The following is an 18,594-nucleotide window of genomic DNA, read 5'->3' on the forward strand; positions in this document are numbered from 1 at the left end:
ACACAGCTATGTATTTTGCACTCCAGTGAACTAAAATCTTACGAGTTCGAACATCTCAATGAGATCTATTTTCTTTACCATCGTATAATGTGTATATGCATTGAGAGAGAGAGAGAGAGAGAGAGAGAGAGAGAGAGAGTGTGTGTGTGTGTGTGTGTGTGTGTGTGTGTGTGTTTGTGTGTGTGTGTGTGTGTGTGTGAGAGAGAGAGAGAGAGAGAGAGAGAGAGAGAGAGAGAGAGAAGGGGGGCTTCCTTCAACAGTTGAACCTAAAAACAATTACTTCATACATTTTCGTTGTACGAGGATTCAACTTGGAACACCATAATTTAAAATTACACTGTCCAAATCCTCGATAAAATAAATTTGTATTTATTGTGCGTTGTAGCAGATTATGTCTTAGATCTTGGGATTCAAACTACTTGATAATTTAAAAAACAAGAGGCCCATGGGATTCAAACTACTTGATAATTTAAAAAACAAGAGGCCCATGGGCCCAAAGATGCTTGTTTAAAAGGATTTTCGAATTTTTCTCCAGATATTCTACACTATAATTATCTACACCTGAGGACGCTTTCTCGTAAGTTTCAGCTTTCCTGCCCTTTTGGTTTTTGAGGTTTTTTTTAAAATTCTATTTCTACTCCTATGTAAAATATGACACCTTATTGTGGCCCAACCATACCCCTGGGGATCATGATGAACAAACTTGAATCTAAACTACCTTAGGATGCTTTCATACAAGCTTCAGTTTTCTTGGACTATTGTTTTTTAAGGTATCCCACTCCTCAATGTTGTTGTATCAAGATTTTCTTGAGAAGTATATCATTGAAATTTGTAGACAAAACAAACTTAAAAAATACAAAGATAATGGGGGATCAGTATCCATCCCTCTGAGTTATGGCCCATTTAATTTGACCTTTTTGCACCTAAAATGCAATTTCATCCTGATTAGGATTTGTTGTCAGTATTTTTGATTAAGCAAACTTATTTCTTCAAATATTGTTTTTAATTATGCACAATGGTCACACTGAATAGAGGGATTACGAAAAAAATTTGTACAAAGCTGCATAAATTTTTTGTGACCTTTTTGCACTTAAAATAGACAATTTCTATAATAGTTACAATTTGATTTGAAATAAAAACTTTTTGAATATCAAGAATTTTATAAGATTAATCCAGTTTGCCTAAATATGTATTCAGTATCATTTTGACATAATATAACATGGGGGTCAGTGATGTCAAATTTTAGATATAGGGCTTCAAAGGTAAAATTCTCGCAAAATTTGGCTTAAAAAATTCAGACGTTCTATATATATGCATGATTTTATGCTAAACGGCTATCACATTCTCAAGATTTGATTTTGTACATGTCACACAGAACCTATAAAATATGTTACAAACCTATCAAATGTTAATAATGTGAATAATGAATAAAGTATAATAAAATGAAAAGTATATTGAAAATTCATAAAATTGCTTGTTTCTGTCATTTTCGTCTAAAAAACTTTCCGCACGAAAAAATAGTTCCCCAAAAAACTTGTTTGTTTCTTGAATTCAAATGGATTTTCTTTATGAATGTTGTGTTATTATGAAATAATAATCTATCTGTGATGATTAAATATAAAAAAAATCATATTCATTTTAAATATAATGATCATCTGCGCAATGAAATCAAAACTTGAGGAGTGAAATACCTTAAGAAGATTTTAAAGGTTTTTCTCTATATATTCAATTTACGTAAGACATATAGGAGTGCAGTTCTCTAGAAGGAGGGGTTTCAGCAGAATCTTTGATATTGTCTACCGTATCATTTACGGGACCGACCAAAACTACTGCGGGTAGACCATCTGAAACATTATTCCATAAAGTCAGATATATGGTTGGGGAGCATAGTCTAAGAATAAACAGTTCAAACCAGGTTTAGAACAGCGTCTGAAACAGTGGTTTCAGAACAAGTGCCAAAAACTGATTAAGGAATTCGAAAAGTTAGGAAATTGGTTAGAAAAAAGCGCCGTGTTTGATTCAATTTAATCAATAATATTTAATCATAATTTGATACAATCATTAGAAACGTAGGTAATGTTAAGGAAAAGTCTGATCAGTGGTTTGAACCATCAAAACACTTTACAATTGATAATATATGGGTATAGTCCACTAATGCATTTTCCAAAGGCGGTAATGTTAACGTTAGGGTTCATAGCTCCGGCCCTAATTTTTCGTTCAGCAACGAGGGACCTCTTGAATGAAAGCTCATCAAATTGTCTCTTTCCTGTTAAAATTTCGTGGTTTGAAGTCAGATTCGTTTTCCAGCAAAATGCGTCTGTATTGAAAAACTCTGAAAATGAAAGTAAAAGTAGGGAATTTCACAGTATTGGAAAGGGCGTAAATCAAACAATTTTTTTTTCAAATGATAATTTAATTTCGACACTTGTTTTTAAAATTACAAATCCTCTTTTCTGACATTTGTCAAGCATTCTGATTTAAAATGTCCCAATATACATGTATGTATATACACTCTGCAAGTATAGGAACTATTTTGTTTTAGGGCACTACTTTGTTGTCCTACTGATTCTAAAAAAAAAGTTAGAGGGATATACCCATATGATAAATTATCATAACTTTTAGCGGAAGCGTATTTTTGTTTTATTTTATTATTATTTCGTATCATAATAACGGCCCAAAGTTTGTACAACTCTTACTTATTTTTTTTTTTAGAGTTACATGTATTTATATTTGTATATAGTAAATACGTACATGTAGTTCGTAAATTAATTCTCATCATTTTTACCAAAACGATACATGTGAAGATGTCTATCAAAACGGTTCCAAGGTATATGCTGGACTTTACCCATTTGGGTAGAAATTTGGAATTAGGGTGATGAATAGGTGTGCTGGACAGAGTGCATGTACTTTTTCATTGTAATAAATACAATGATTCACAGTGTACATGTATACGTATACACACACAATGATTTTTACATGGACATTTAATAAACTACTTTAGTTACTTATTTACTCTGATGGGATAGCTAAATGTGAAATGCTACCTCTACTACCTCTAGATACTTTCGAGTCCGACGACATCCCGTGCAGTCTCTGAGTGTAGCTAAGGTTTTGATCGATCGGAAAATAAATTTTAAGACCAGGCAGGTAGCATCGTTTGAAAGTTGGACAGGGAAGGACAGAAAGACCAAAAATCTAGCAATATCAACCCAAAAAAATCGACAACCTTCAAAATCCTTATCCATTTCGGAGGAGGGGGGGGGGTTAAAATCAAGCGAAAACAAAAACCCATCTCAAATCTTTAATTCCTCTTTCGTAGCCGCTGATGGGGGTGGGTTGGGGTGCAGACTTATCTTACACTTCTATTATATTGTTATACTTTCCGTGTTTCAAATAGTGTAGGAGCATTGGGGGTGGTGGTGGTGGTGGGGGGGGGGGGGGGGGTTGTATACCTACCATAACTTCGCTACCATAACTTCCATTTCACTATTTATATTCTGATTTTCACTTCATTTTTACATGCTCCTAAAAAGGTGAAGGGGAATGGGGGGGGGGGGGGCTGCGAGAGACAGTGCTACGATCCTGCTTGCCAGATTAAAACCGATATGAACCGAGGTCGTATCCAGTAAGTTTTATGCCCTACAAATTAAAAATACCCTTCTATTTTCACAAGTCAATGTGATATATTTTCGAGGATCGGCTCAAGACAGTTAAAGCCTGTAACTAACAGTTACTTGGGTATCGCTGAAATATGACGTGTCGAGTTCGAAAGACGTCATGAATAGAGATAACGTTGTAATGTTCAATCTGAAACAACCGCCAAAAATTTACACATGTATGAGACAGTCACACCAACACGGTCAAAATGTATACGCAGCCTGGTGATGCATTCTCTGATCGACCAGTCTTTCGTACGATAGAGACAGAGGACCAGTCTAAATGTATAGCACGGTTTTGCACAAAAATTGACACTTACTGGCTTCCATAGTGTCATTACCTTATTGTCCTCCGCAGGTAAGATGTGACATTTCAATGAATAATTGATCGTCAATATTTAAATTAAATTGATTATGTGAGTTATTTGGTTTGCTCGTTTGTTCACAGGAGCTTGTGTAGAAAATTTTTTTAGGCATGTTATATTTTCCCCCGAGGTATCCACTTTTTTAACGATGCATTTTTTGACCTATATTTTCCGGACAGGTCAATGGGGTTTAATAGTATAAGTTTACACAGAAATATTTATATTGGCTGTGTATTTTTCTTCTGTTTCTCTAGCTGCAGGTCTGTAGCTTTTGGTCTGAAAAAAAAATCGGATGGAGACCTGGGAGTCTGTAGCTCTCGGTCTGAAAAAAAATCGGATGGACGACCTTATTCTCTTTTGAGAAGTGGACAGGCATAGCCTACATCCGTAAGGGGCATTATCCTGTTATTAGCATCGCGATGCTGATAATTTTTGACGTTGTTGACGTTATTAACGTCAATTGTAGGCCCAATTGTAATACTTTTATAATACTTATCTTATAAGAGGGGAAGTATAAAGTTCACGTTATTATTTCTTGAATCTATTAAAATGTACATATTTGTGTGTTTCTCTGTGTTGTACATAACGGTATTTAAAGTGTAACAACAGGAACGTTTTGTTTTGTAATGATCTACTACGGAATAAAGGTAAAATATATTAAGATATATCAGTGTTAATCCATGTCATATTACGATGAAGAATCAGGCACCAAAGTTGTATTTTAAAAGTATTTCATTACGGAATAAAGGTCGGATTTTGAGTCCATTTCAATCTATAATGCTTATATCGTGAAGGAAAATGGCATTGGGTTTTATAATTAAAATCAACTTTGTTACGGAATAAAGGTCAAATGCGAAGTTGTTTCTTGTATGTTATGTATACCATTTATTCCGTTGAATAATATGTCAAGAAATTTCATAATTTATATTGATAATGATGGGTTTGTGAGTAAATAATTTACATTCTTGCTCTTTATTCCGTAAAAGAATGCGTGAAATTTGGACGAGGTTTAAATGCACGGACTTTAAATGCATTGTCATTACACAGGGATGTCGATAACGGGACAATAACTAGACAGACGATTATTCTTGCTCTCTATATATACTCCTGTTATTGGCATCGCGATGCTAATAATTTCAAGCCATTTCGGATGAACTGAACATTCTGTAATAGTGACATCCCCCCAAAAAAACCAAGCCCCAGTTTTTTTTCTGATGGACCCCCCAAAGAAACCCTCTTTCCCGGGAATACTTCCCTTCGTGGAGCTTTTATAATGATTTCTGAACATCGTCTCTCTATATATACTCCTGTTATTGGCATCGCGATGCTAATAATTTCCAGCCATTACAGAGTGAATATATTAGACGGACGAATCATTCTCGCTCTCTCTCTATATATACTCCTGTTATTGGCATCGCGATGCTAATAATTTCCAGCCATTTCAGAGTGAATATATAGACAGACGAATCATTCTCGCTCTCTCTATATATACTCCTGTTATTGGCATCGCGATGCTAATAATTTCAAGCCGTATTTCAGATGAACTGAACACTCTGTAATAGTGACATCCCCCCCAAAAAACCAAACCCCAGTTTTTAGCTCACCTGAGCTGAAAGCTCAAGTGAGCTATTCTGATCACATTTTGTCTGTCGTCTGTCTGTCCGTCTGTCCGTCTGTCCGTCCGTCCGTCCGTAAACTTTTCACATTTTCAACATCTTCTCAAGAATTACTAGGCCAATTTCAACCAAACTTGGCACAAATCATCCTTAGGCAAATGGGATTCAAAGTTGTGAAAATTAAGGGCCACACCCGTTTTCAAGGGGAGATAATTAGAAATTAATGAAAAATTTCGAGAAATTTTCAAAAATCTTCTTCTCAAGAACCAGAAAGCCAGGAAAGCTGAAACTTGTGTGGAAGCATCCTCAGGAAGTGTAGATTCAAAGTTGTGAAATTCATGACCCCCGGGGGTAGGGTGGGGCCACAATGGGGGGTCGAAGTTTTACATAGGAATATATAGAGTAAATCTTTAAAAATCTTCTTCTCAGAAACTAAACAGCCAGGAAAGCTGAAACTTGTGTGGAAGCATCCTCAGGTAGTGTAGATTCAAAGTTGTGAAATTCATGACCCCCGGGGGTAGGGTGGGGCCACAATGGGGGGTCGAAGTTTTACATAGGAATATATAGAGTAAATCTTTAAAAATCTTCTTCTCAGAAACTAAACAGTCAGGAAAGCTGAAACTTGTGTGGAAGCATCCTCAGGTAGTGTAGATTCAAAGTTGTGAAATTCATGACCCCCGGGGTAGGGTGGGGCCACAATGGGGGGGTCGAAGTTTTACATAGGAATATATAGAGTAAATCTTTAAAAATCATCTGCTCAGAAACTAAACAGCCAGGAAAGCTGAAACTTGTGTGGAAGCATCCTCAGGTAGTGTAGATTCAAAGTTGTGAAAATCATGATCCCTGGGGGTAGGGTGAGACCACATTGGGGGGGTGTTAAAATTTCACATAGAAATATATAGAGTAAATCTTTGAAAATCTTCTTCTCAGAAACTAATTAGCCAGGAAAGGTGAAACTGTTGTGGAAGCATCCTCAGGTAGTGTAGATTCAAAGTTGTGAAAATCATGATCCCTGGGGGTAGGGTGGGGCACAATGGGGGGTCGAAGTTTTACATAGGAATATATAGAGCAAATCTTTAAAAATCTTCTTCTCAGAAACTAATCAGCCAGGAAAGTTGAAACTTGTGTGGAAGTATCCTCAGGTAGTGTAGATTCAAAGTTGTGAAAATCATGATCCCTGGGGGTAGTGTGAGGCCACATGGGGGGGGGGGGGTGTTAAAGTTTTACATAGGAATATATAAAGTAAATCTTTAAAAATCTTCTTCTCAGAAACTAATCAGCAAGATGATTCTTTATCATTGTTAAAACTTTGGCTCCAGGACAATTCTTCGGCCTCACAAGAAGGTTCAGAGTTTGATGTAGCTAAATATCCCATATATAAACAATTGTAAAGGATCTTTTTGAGAACTGCAATACTCAACATGTGATATGACTATAAAATTGAAGCAGGCAGCTATTTTTTCATTAGAATCTTTTTGTATTACTGTATTGAGTTATTGCCTTTGATTTATTGATTCTTGATTATTTTAATTAATGCATCCACTGTTAGCCAATTATTGTGATGATTATTTTTATACAATAATAAATATTCAATGTATATAAGTTGTTCTGCATAAGAAGTTTTGGGTAAGGCCGGATTATTTTGTTTATTTTTGATTTCCAATTTTTAGATACTATGAATTATTTTAGATTGGCACATATATAGGGACAGTGTCTATTGCATTTCGATGAGCGACTGTTTGGGGTTAAACTTGAACAGGTATGGATAGATTGAGTGTGTGAACATCCTTGCTCTATCTAATCTACGTGTTTTCTAACCTTCGATACAAAGTGTGCGGTCATTCCTGCCCTGTATCGCATTAATACAAGTGTGCAGTCATATCTGCTTGTATTGGTGGTGGTAGCGGCGGAGCACTAATGTATGGTCATCCATGCTGGTGTTCAGGCCTTTCTAGAGCAAGTGTGCGGCACTCCCTGCTTGCGTTAGGTTGAGCTGTTGGTGCAAGTGTGCGGTCATCCCTGCTTGCGTAAACGTTGGTACCTGTTGAGTTGAGTAGGTGTGCGGTCATCCCTGCCTGCGTAACTTTGAGTCCCTATATATGTGCAGGAGCGGTGATTAAAGTCTGCTCTTGTAAATATTGGCAGCAATCAGGGCTATCCGAGTTCCAAGGGGGAAAAATGGATTTTATTTATACAGGATCTACATGTATTATTGTACATTGTCCAGATTGTTTGTTTTATGACTCCATGTAGCTATCATACCTATTGTTCCTCAGGTGAGCGATGTGGCCCATGGGCCTCTTGTTTTCTGATGGACCCCCAAAGAAACCCTCTTTCCCGGGAATACTTCCCTTTGTGGAGCTTTTATAATGATTTCTGAACATCGTCTCTCTATATATACTCCTGTTATTGGCATCGCGATGCTAATAATTTCCAGGCATTTAAGAGTGAATAGATAGAGGGACATATTATTCTCGCTCTCTATATATACTCCTGTTATTAGCATCACGATGTCAATAACAGGAGTATATATAGAGAGACGAAACATTCTTGCCAAAGTATGAATATTTAGTGTATTTGTGATGAAGTACTGGAATGCACATAAGTGATATTATATGTTTTGTAATATTCTACACAAATGCATCATCCTGATGTTTTAAAAAGGTATAAAGAGTATTTATTGATAATTTTAACGCTTCTGACGTTACGTAAAATAACGTCAAAAACTATTAGCATCGCGATGCTAATAACAGGATAACGACCTGGGAGCTACAGTGCCTCCCATAGTAAAAAACTGCAATTTACGGCTCACAAAAAAGCGCCGTATTTGGACTGATTAACTTAATTTCCGAACATATTCTATACAAATATTTGATTCCAAAAAATTCCTAGGACATTTTACTACAGCATCATCACTTTACTTGCCTCTGATATTTTTTTAAACTCCATCACCAGCCCTGTAAAGTGAAGTGGTGCAGTTTGTTTACATTTAAAAATGACGACTCTCAAGCTCGACGTGAATTTAAAGATCGGTAAGCTTGTTAAGAGAAAGTTTGAGGCAAGTAAAGTACCGATATCAGCAGTAAACTGAATGAAGAATTTAATGGTGTTAATTGTTTTCACAGAATAAGTTTGGAAATAAGGTTAATCAGTCCAAAACAAGCGCAATTTTTTGTGCGCCGTAAATTGCAGTTTTTTTTTTTACTATGGGAGGCACTGTAGCTCCCAGGTCGCCCATCCAATTTTGTTCAGACCGGGAGCTACATGTACAGACCTGCAAATACTGTTTCTCCAGCAGTCATTCTCTGAAGTGATACTCTATTACACTGGTCACGTTGCTTAAAATTAAGTTTGCAAGACTGTTTAATAATTTGATTTTCCAAAGGAGCGTCGTCTATTATAATGATTTTTACACGGAGTTAAGGAAATTATTTATTAAAACAAATACTTCTATGTACGACCAAGTAAGGCAAAATTTATTGATTTACTCAATTCTGATTCTATATTTATGTTAAAAAAACTGGGTAAATATGTGTACGATTCTTTTAATAAGAGGGACAGCTTTACCATCAGATGTGAATAAGCGTAAATTAAGTTTATATATAACTACTGCTTTGTTGGTCTTTTTGATATTTTTTCATCCACTTTATACCTTTTATATATATTTATATATTGACATCTTCCAAGGATTATTCCTTCTATTTCTCACGGAAACTTGTAGTTTTTCATAGCTCTATAGAAACAGCCAGACTGAAATCTACACGCCCCGTTTATTGATTGGTCGAAATCTACAGCGGCTGAAACTGACAAGAAAGTGACAGGACCTAAATTGACACGCCCAGTTTATCGATTGGTCGATACCTACAACTACCTAGGAAAAATCACGGACTGCACGAAATAATCATGAAGACGTCAGACTCAAAGTCTCACAGGAGACGATTTGGCTGTTTCTTTTAGCTAACGTACTTACGTACATCAACAGTAATTTAGCGAATTTTACTTACTTTTCATAATCAATTTATCAATTAGCTTAAAGAAAGATGTTAATATAAACAATAAAATGCTTTCTTTGATGATTCATTCGGGTAATGAAGGTAGCGATCATTGCAGAAAAAATTACATAACCCGCTTTAGCGGGTTATGTATTTTTTCTGCAATGTCGCTACCTTCATATCCCGAATGAATCACCAAAGAAAGCATTTTATTGTTTAAATAACCTGCCTCCCACCTGTACCCACAATTATTGTAAAATACTGTTAAATTGTATGCTATGGCAATGTATGTAATGTATACGCCAATAAACTACTACTACGTATAATAATGCTTCTCCTGAAATTTTCTCCCACATACCTGTTGTATTTTCAAATCTAGGCCAGATTCTTTGCAAGAGTAGGTGGATGGGTAACGGATCAAAGCATCTGGCAATATTTTAAAGGGACTTGGACACGATTTGAGATCAAAAAATTTATTTTTATTTTTTTTATATATAAAATGGTTTACTGGTGCGTTTTAAATGATTGACCAAAATATTGAATTAAAGTCAAGATACAAGCGAGATAGGTAAGAATTGGTTGTTATGTAAACAAATCTCGAGTCTTATAGTTGTTTACAAAACATGTAATGAAGAGATTTACCATTTCTTAGACAAAATAACATGTTAAAAACAATTTAAACTAACTCCATGTCTTCGTAAATAGTAGTATCAACAAAAGATACATTTGATTGAAACTTACACCAATACAACACATATTTAAAAGATGACAATATTCGAGCTTTGTTTACAAAACCAAGAATTACGAACTCTGTATCTTGATTAAAACTTGATATTTTGACATAACATTAAAAACTTCTATATTTTTCAGTATAAACATTGAAAATGGAAAAAAATGAAAATTTGAAAATTTTAAGTCAAATAGTCTCCAAGTCCCTTTAAATTAATAGTCAAAAGGATTCAAACTTGCTGAACAGCTTCAAAATGTTAAACAACTGATCAAGTTTACACTTTTTTAAAAATTATAATATCGTTTTTCTCCCAAGCACACGATAAGTCGATTGCTGTCACATGATCGTGCTCTAAATTCTGTTATAGACCTTACCCACTCCTGCGAATGTGTTCGGATTGTTTTCTTTATCGTTGCTAAGTATGTAATAAATCCAGAGGTGCTCGAATGAAAGTTCACGAGACTTCCTCGAGATTTGTTTAGTTCCTGTGAAATTTCGAGCGGAAGCATAAGTGTTCTGATAATATTCTCAAAATACGTTAGTGCTGGCCGTTTAGGTTAAAACTCGAAAATCTATGAAGATGTATGTCTTATTTCATTATCTAGCAGTTATTTAAATTAAACGATGATATTCAGAACAGAGTTATCGTTCGTGTTCAACCACTCTACAGGTGGTTGAAAATATAAACATTGGGTTGCTTAAAGGGTACCTGCAGCCCAGCCGATGTGAAACATATGTTAAAGAGTTTATTTACCAAAATTTAATGCAAAAAACCGCATCGAAATCGGTGCAAAAATAACGGAGTTACGCCTCTTCAAAGTGGCTATTTTTACCTGCTTTGGGAAATCTTATCAAGAGAAAACAGAATTAGGCGATAACGAGGCTTCAGCGGAAGTGACGTCACGAGGTCAACGCGAGGGAAATTTCCTTACAAAGCTATTCAAATTAAATTCGATTTTTCAGCCAAAATGACTTATATAGGTCTGATCTTTTGACGTATCTTGTTATTTTAAGTATTGTAGATCTAGAAATTTGTATCCATTATTATTTTATTACAATCAGATTTCTTTTTAAAGGATTTTAAAATTTGTTATTCTCGTCGCCTTTTTACCGATGAATACGATATCTTAAAACGCTAACATGGGCAAATTTATGTTCATTATTCATTCTTTGATTACAAAATATCCTTTCACACACGAGTGATCCGAGATAATGACACAGGTAAACAGGTAAACTAGCGAAGCCACTGCTCCAGACACACGTGTATCTGGGGTATGTATACACAAGGTACACGAGTCTGGTGAACAAAGAGAGTGTTTCACACCTCATAGACTGGTAAATTGATTTGTGTATAATTAGCTACTCAATTGTTTAAAGATAAAACAGAAAAATAAATTAGACTGTGTAAAATCAAGCATTCGTCAGCTAAAACATGTGTATAGTCCGTCAATCAGTGATTAAAGAATCATGCATGAAACTATTAATAGTAAAACTAATGTTCGAAGTAAATGCCTTTATTTTTACTTATCTAATCACTTAAATCATGACCAAATTTACAATTCAGCAATTGAAACCTTTTTTATGTGAATAAGTAATTATTTCGGATTTATAATTTCTTATTTAATAAAGTGCAACTTTCTTTCGAGCGCTGTGGTCAGCAATTAAATGCTTTATAACTCCGTATAGCTTAAATTGTAATACTGACAACGAATCATTATGAAATCTAAATAAACTTGAACATTTTGACAAAGTATGTAAATAAATGTAAAATTAAATTCCATCATCGTATTTTTAAAGAATACGAGACAGACTTAATCATGCAGCCATCTTGGACTTTCGCCTTGATCCGTTTATAATCCCGTGTTTGTTTGTTAAAGAATGCATACTATTTTGATTGTTATTGGTCCGATGTCAATATTATAGAATAATTGGGCGACATCATTAATAATTTTATGCCTTATACGAGAAATAGACCCCGAGTTACCTTTTACGAAATATCATTGTGTATTATCAATATTATCAATCAATCAGATAATAATGTCACCGAGAAATCAATCGAAAGAATGACAATATTAACAAAATATGTTTCTTATAACAATAATGCTTTGATTAATTGTCATTTTGCTACATATGGTGTGCATTTAAATGTAAAATGTGTTACACATTTGACGAAATTCATGAAGCAAACAATTGTCCGAAATCGGCATTTTTGTTCGATAAAATACGGGTTAAACTCAAACAACAGTATAATTAGTCATCCAGGGTTGATAAAGAAATAAAACAACAGAAAAAAATGTTCATATATCGATAAAACAATGCAAGAAAACGAACAGTTTTCATACGATATTCCTGTTTCTAATGCAGCGGCGTTGACCCCGTGACGTCACAGTTCATCTCGCGCCAAATCGGCTTGATTCAAAACTCGTTCAGGTGTGAAATCGGGTTTTCCCCAAATATCTCGATAACTACTTATGCGATCGCTGTAAAATTTTCAGGATGATGTTTTTACACATAGATCTCCATTATATCAAAAATTGACCGGCACTGCAGGTACCCTTTAATAAAATCATAGCCATGTTTGATGCTTGTGGTGTGCAATACCATGTTGATGTTTTTTTTTAAGAATGGTGTTTGTTTTGTATAAAAACTTAGTACTCAGTATATCGAGCCATTTTCAAGGAACATTCTACATAAAATAGTATAGTATGTTTCACTATTGATGCTATTACTAAGTCAGGCGCGGATCGAAAATTAATCCTTAGCGGGGATCGCTACTAAACCTGTTATTTATTTTAACAGCAGAAAAAAGCCTTATTTTTTCTATCGTCACATTTATCTCGAGAACTCATTTTATCCATCAATTAATGAAGATAAAGTTTAAAATCATTAAACGTGTAGACTCCATATTTGATTACAAGTATATAGATTCTATAAAATAGACTATAAACACGAGGCACGATTTTTGCTGCGAAACTGAATGGGTCAAATAAGACCACGTGGTCTAATATTTAAATGACAATAACATTCGCAGGGGTGATAGGCGTAGCAGCTAACCTAGCAGCTAGGTCTCAGATTTGAGGTTTGAAATATTCAACTAAGAACTAATTGCATCGGCATAATTTGTTATTTCAAGCGGAAATATAATGGGTTGCGTTCAAGATCGTGGCTGCTACGTAGGGCTACGTAGTTCAACGGTAAGCTAGCCTAGCCGCTACTTAGATGTTCCCAGCCTAAATATTTTTGCTAAGCATCAAATTCAAGATTGTCACCTTAGTGACCACTTTGTAACAAACATGAAATCTATTTATTTAGTGATATTTTATTCATCCTTTGAGTTATAATGAATTTTAACATGCATATTTCCGCTTAAAATCAACAAATTATGTCAATGTAATTAGTCTTACGTTGAGTATCTCCAACTTCAAATCTGAGACCCAGGGGCTTACTTAGCTGTCCGTTCAAAAGACCTAGATATCTACGACCTAGTGGCTAGGCTAGCAGCTACGATCTTGAACGCAGCCCTGGTATATGTTTCATATTAACACTTGAACAACAATGTTTTGAGGGTCTTGCGGAATGCCTTTCAAGCTTACAGAGTTCCAATGGTATATCATTCCACTTGTTACATTAGAGTTTTGTAATTCAAAACTTTACATATAATGGGGAGAATGGTATTTATAAATAGTTCTGAATTCTTTGACTTACAAAACTTTAATGTAATAGGTTATGTCATTTGAAATTCATTAATAGGTGGTCACAACGCACATATATTTTTACTCTGATCATTTATTATTAATTTTTATATGCAAAGTTTTCATTTAAATACTCAGGAAAATGCTAAGAATTCGATGTAAAATAGACAACATACAAAGTAGACAAAAAATTACAGCTACTACTGTTGCTGGCGGAAAACCTTTAGAAATGAAAGTAAATTTGGGAGACTTTTTTGGCCTCAGTCATGTTTTGAACCTTTGGAAAAGTATAGTGCATATTGTAGCACTCTACAGTGCATATTGTAGCAGAGTGCACAGGTTTGATTGTTGTGATAAAGCAAATGACCTTACGTCCTAGTTAAGCGTAAGTTTTATCTTAAAATGGAAGGTGGTTTTTAATTAATTTCACAATAATTACTTACTGTGGAATTATTTTTATTTTTGGGGGTCAATGTTCGTGGGTAGCCAAAATTTTCCTGGTTCGTGGGGACGTAATTTTGTTGGTAGCAAGTTCTATTTTGTAAAGTAAATATTAAACATCTGCTTGCATATTTGTTTGTGGGGATGTTAATTCGCGGGCAAGGGTTACCCACGAAAGCCGCGAACGTTGGTCTCCAACGAACAATGGTGATTCCACAGTATCAGGTAAAATTCAATTGTAGTTTACGGACATCATAACACACGTGTTGAAATACCGAAGATGTATGTAGTTACTCTGGTGCAGGCCTTTTAAAGCTAATTAGCAAAAAGTCTTAATTTATAAGTATAGATGTATAGATTTTTGCCCACGCGATGTGTACGCCAAAACCTGCTGATACGCCCATGGACCGTCACTGACGTTTTTTTTCCAAAGCACAATAACGTAACTGTTCAAAAATTCATAATTACAGATCTTATTGGTGAACATGGTTCCACTGATTGATCTACAGTCCTACAACATTTTGGTGACTGAGGAGTCGGTTGAAACGGCTACACTAAAGGTGATAGCGGATCAGATATGCCAAGCCTTTCAAGAAGTTGGGTTCGTGTACCTGAAAAACCACGGGATCCCCCGAGAACTGGTATATTTATAAATACATGGTTGCAATTCGTAAATTTTGTTAAGACTTTTCAAAGTATACATTCTCCTGTTCTCTGTCTCATCTTTTCAATGTGTGCTACGGCATGAACCATCGAGGTAATGTTAACGGTGTTAACAGTGCGAACAAGATTAACACAGTCATTCCTAATTTCAAGGGTGCGATAGTGAAATTCAACTGAGGAGACAAGATTCATGGTTTAGGACGGAACTCTGCCCTACTTTATGTTTACCACTCCGCTACTTACAAACAGTGCAAGTAAAGCAGAGCATAAGATATTTTTCTCAATGACTGTATGATAAATTGTATTCAATTAAGCAAACCAATTACATACAGATTAGATAATACCTTTATTTATCATTTCCTAACATTATACGATATAGAATTTGACACTGTTGTCTCACACTGGATAAACCGATTCACACTGAAAGTAATGCGAGAAATATTAATTGCGATCTATACACAGTGTCTATTCGACATTGGTGAACATTGCAATTGTGTGATGTCGATACCGACAATGTCGACGATGTAAACAAGAAAGAAGACATACGATGTAGACACGATGTTGACTCGATGTGAGTCAACATTACGATATCGACCATGTCGACAATGTAAACAGGATATTAGATGTACGGAGTAGACATGGTGTTTAATCGATGTCGATTAACATTGCAATGTCAACGATGCCACGACGTAAAAGGAAAGGAGGCACACGTTGAGACACAATGTCTACTCGATGTTGGTCAACATTGCAGTATCGACGATGTAAACATTATATAAGAGGAACGATATAGACACGATATTAACTCGATGTTGATCAAAATTGCAATGTCGACCGACGATGTAAACCGGAAAAAAAGGCACACGATGTAAACACAATGTCGACTCGATGTTTGTCTACACTGCGATGTTAACAATGTCGACGATGTAAACAGGAAAACAGGAAATGAGGTACAATGTACAATGTAGACACGATGTTGAATTGATGTCGATCAACATTGCAATGCCGACGATGTCAACGATGTGAACAGGAAAGAAGGCACACGATGTAGACACAGTGTCTTATCAATGTTGGTCAACATTGTGAAATCGACAATGTCGACAATGTCAACAGGATATGAGGTACAATGTAGACACGATGTTGACTTGATGTCGATCAAAAAAGCAAAGCCGACGATGTTAACGATGTAAATAGGAAAGAAGGCATACGATGTAGATACAATGTTTACTCGATGTGAGTCATATTCCAATATCGACAATGTCGACGATGTAAACATGATATAAGAGGTACGATGTAGACACGATGTCAACTCGATGTCGATCAACATTGCGATGTCGACGATATCGACGATGTAAACAAGAAAGAAAGAACACGATGTAAACACAGTGTTGACGACTCGATGTTGGTCAACATTGCGATATAGACAATGTAAAGAGATGTTAACAGGATATAAGAGGTATGATGTCGACTCGATGTCCATCAACATTGCAATGTCGGCGATGTCAACGATGTAAACAAAAAAGAAGGTACAGGATGTAAACAAAACACTGACTCGATATAATTCAACATTGCGATATAAACAATGTCGACTATGTAAGCAGGATATAAGTGGTGCGTGTCGACCCGATGTCGATCAACATTCCGATGTCTGCGATGTCAACGATGTAAACAAGAAAGAAGACACACGATGTTAACACAGTGTTGACTCTTTATAAGTCAACATTGCGATATAGACGATGTCGATGATGTTAACAGGATATAAGTGGTATGGTGTCGACTCAATGTCGATCAACATTGCGATGTCAACGATGTAAACAAGATAGAAGGCACACGATGTAAACACAATGTCGACTCGATGTTGGTCTATATTACGATATCGACAATATAAACAGGATATAGAGGGTACGCTGCATATGCTAATTTAATAATTAAGCTAATATATGATATAAACACGATTTTGACTCGATGTTGGCCAAAATTGCAATTTCGACAATATTGATAAAACATCGTGCATTGACATACCTTTAATAACCTGCATGAATCATCAAGAAAGCATTTTATTGTTTATATTTACATCTTTCTTTTAACTGATCAATAAATTGATCATAAAAAGTATGTAAAATTCTCTCAATTACTGTTATGTGCATCAGTACGTTAGCTAAAAGAAACAGCCAAATCATCTTCTTTGGGAATTTGAATGATTATTCATGCAGTCCCTGATTTTTCCTAAGTCGCTGTAGGTTTCGACCAATCAATAAACGGGGCGTGTATATTTCAGTTCTTCAGTTTCTGATGCTGTTCTACAGAGCTATGAATTAAAGGGGATATGCGGCCATCTTGCACATTTGAGGGTAAGAATGTACATGTAAACATTTTTTGAACTGGCTTGTCACTTGAAACAGGTGTCGAACTGCACATAATAAGAATTCGTATCCTCATATGTACAAGATGGCCGCACATCCCCTTAACTATAAGTGTCCGTAAGAAATAGAGGGAATCATACTCGGTAGATGCAAATATTTTGATACAATACGATTTTGAGGCATGATGAGATGAAGTAGAGGTGAGGCCTCGTTGGTGTGTGGTCATACTTATGACTATGTATTGATTTTAGATTACAAACGCACTGTCGACGTCAAAGACGTTTTTTGATCAGCCGAGGGAAAAGAAAGAGCAGTATGCTCTGCAACCCGGCCATTTCCATGGGTGGATTGCATTCGAGGCGGAAAGGTAACGTTTGATCACTGAAAACTATCAGACTGGCAAGGTTCATACTCTACTTTTTGTCTGATCGATGGGTTGGTAACAAGAATAGCTAGAGAATCACTGCTTTCTCTCTCTCTCTCTCTCTCTTTCTCTCTTTAACAGAGTTAATCATGACAGACCAGTGTTTGACGCAAGGGAAGGATTCATCATGAGGTTGCTAGATCGCAAAGACCAGGCAAGTTTGCAAACAAAAATATTTATATGCATGTACATGTATATATTTTTGAATAAATAACAATTAATTTCAACAACTATCTTTCCTGAAGACTCTACCAGAAAAATTGCCACCAGAAGTTGATTCAGCATGGAAACAATTGCATAACAGCTGTTTCCAGCTAGGACTACATGTCTTGGACCTTCTCTCCATTGGTTTGGGAAAAGTAAGGATCCCAATCTTTTATGTCCTATTAAAATGTTTATTTTTGATCAATGTCGTCTTGAAATATGTATAACTATACACTGTTTAATGTAACTTTACAGAATAGAGATTACTTGAGGCAGTGTCACAAGAAAATTGGTTTGGCTGATAACATTACCATGTTACGGGCCAACTACTATCCTCCATTAAAAGGTACTTTCCTATCCAGTAACTATCAGTTTTTATTATATATAACAAATCGGGTGTGGTTTTCTCACTCGTTTCCTGTGAAGTTTAAATTAATAGAAGATGCAAATA

At 35.6% G+C, this 18,594-nt stretch overlaps 1 protein-coding gene across 1 annotated transcript; it reads left to right on the forward strand.

The window, feature by feature from the left end:
* Positions 1-3,891: 3,891 nt before the first annotated feature.
* On the forward strand, positions 3,892-18,489 carry LOC128169598 (uncharacterized; the record flags this gene model as incomplete). The annotated part of the gene is made up of 6 exons (XM_052835713.1): positions 3,892-4,014; positions 14,963-15,133; positions 17,767-17,882; positions 18,021-18,093; positions 18,185-18,298; positions 18,399-18,489. Coding segments are annotated over exons 2-6 (550 nt in total), but the record flags the coding sequence as incomplete, so codon positions are not given.
* Between the last annotated feature and the right edge of the window lie 105 nt (positions 18,490-18,594).

The sequence above is a fragment of the Crassostrea angulata genome, unplaced genomic scaffold (genome assembly GCF_025612915.1).
Source record: "Crassostrea angulata isolate pt1a10 unplaced genomic scaffold, ASM2561291v2 HiC_scaffold_159, whole genome shotgun sequence".
NCBI lineage: Eukaryota > Metazoa > Mollusca > Bivalvia > Ostreida > Ostreidae > Magallana > Magallana angulata.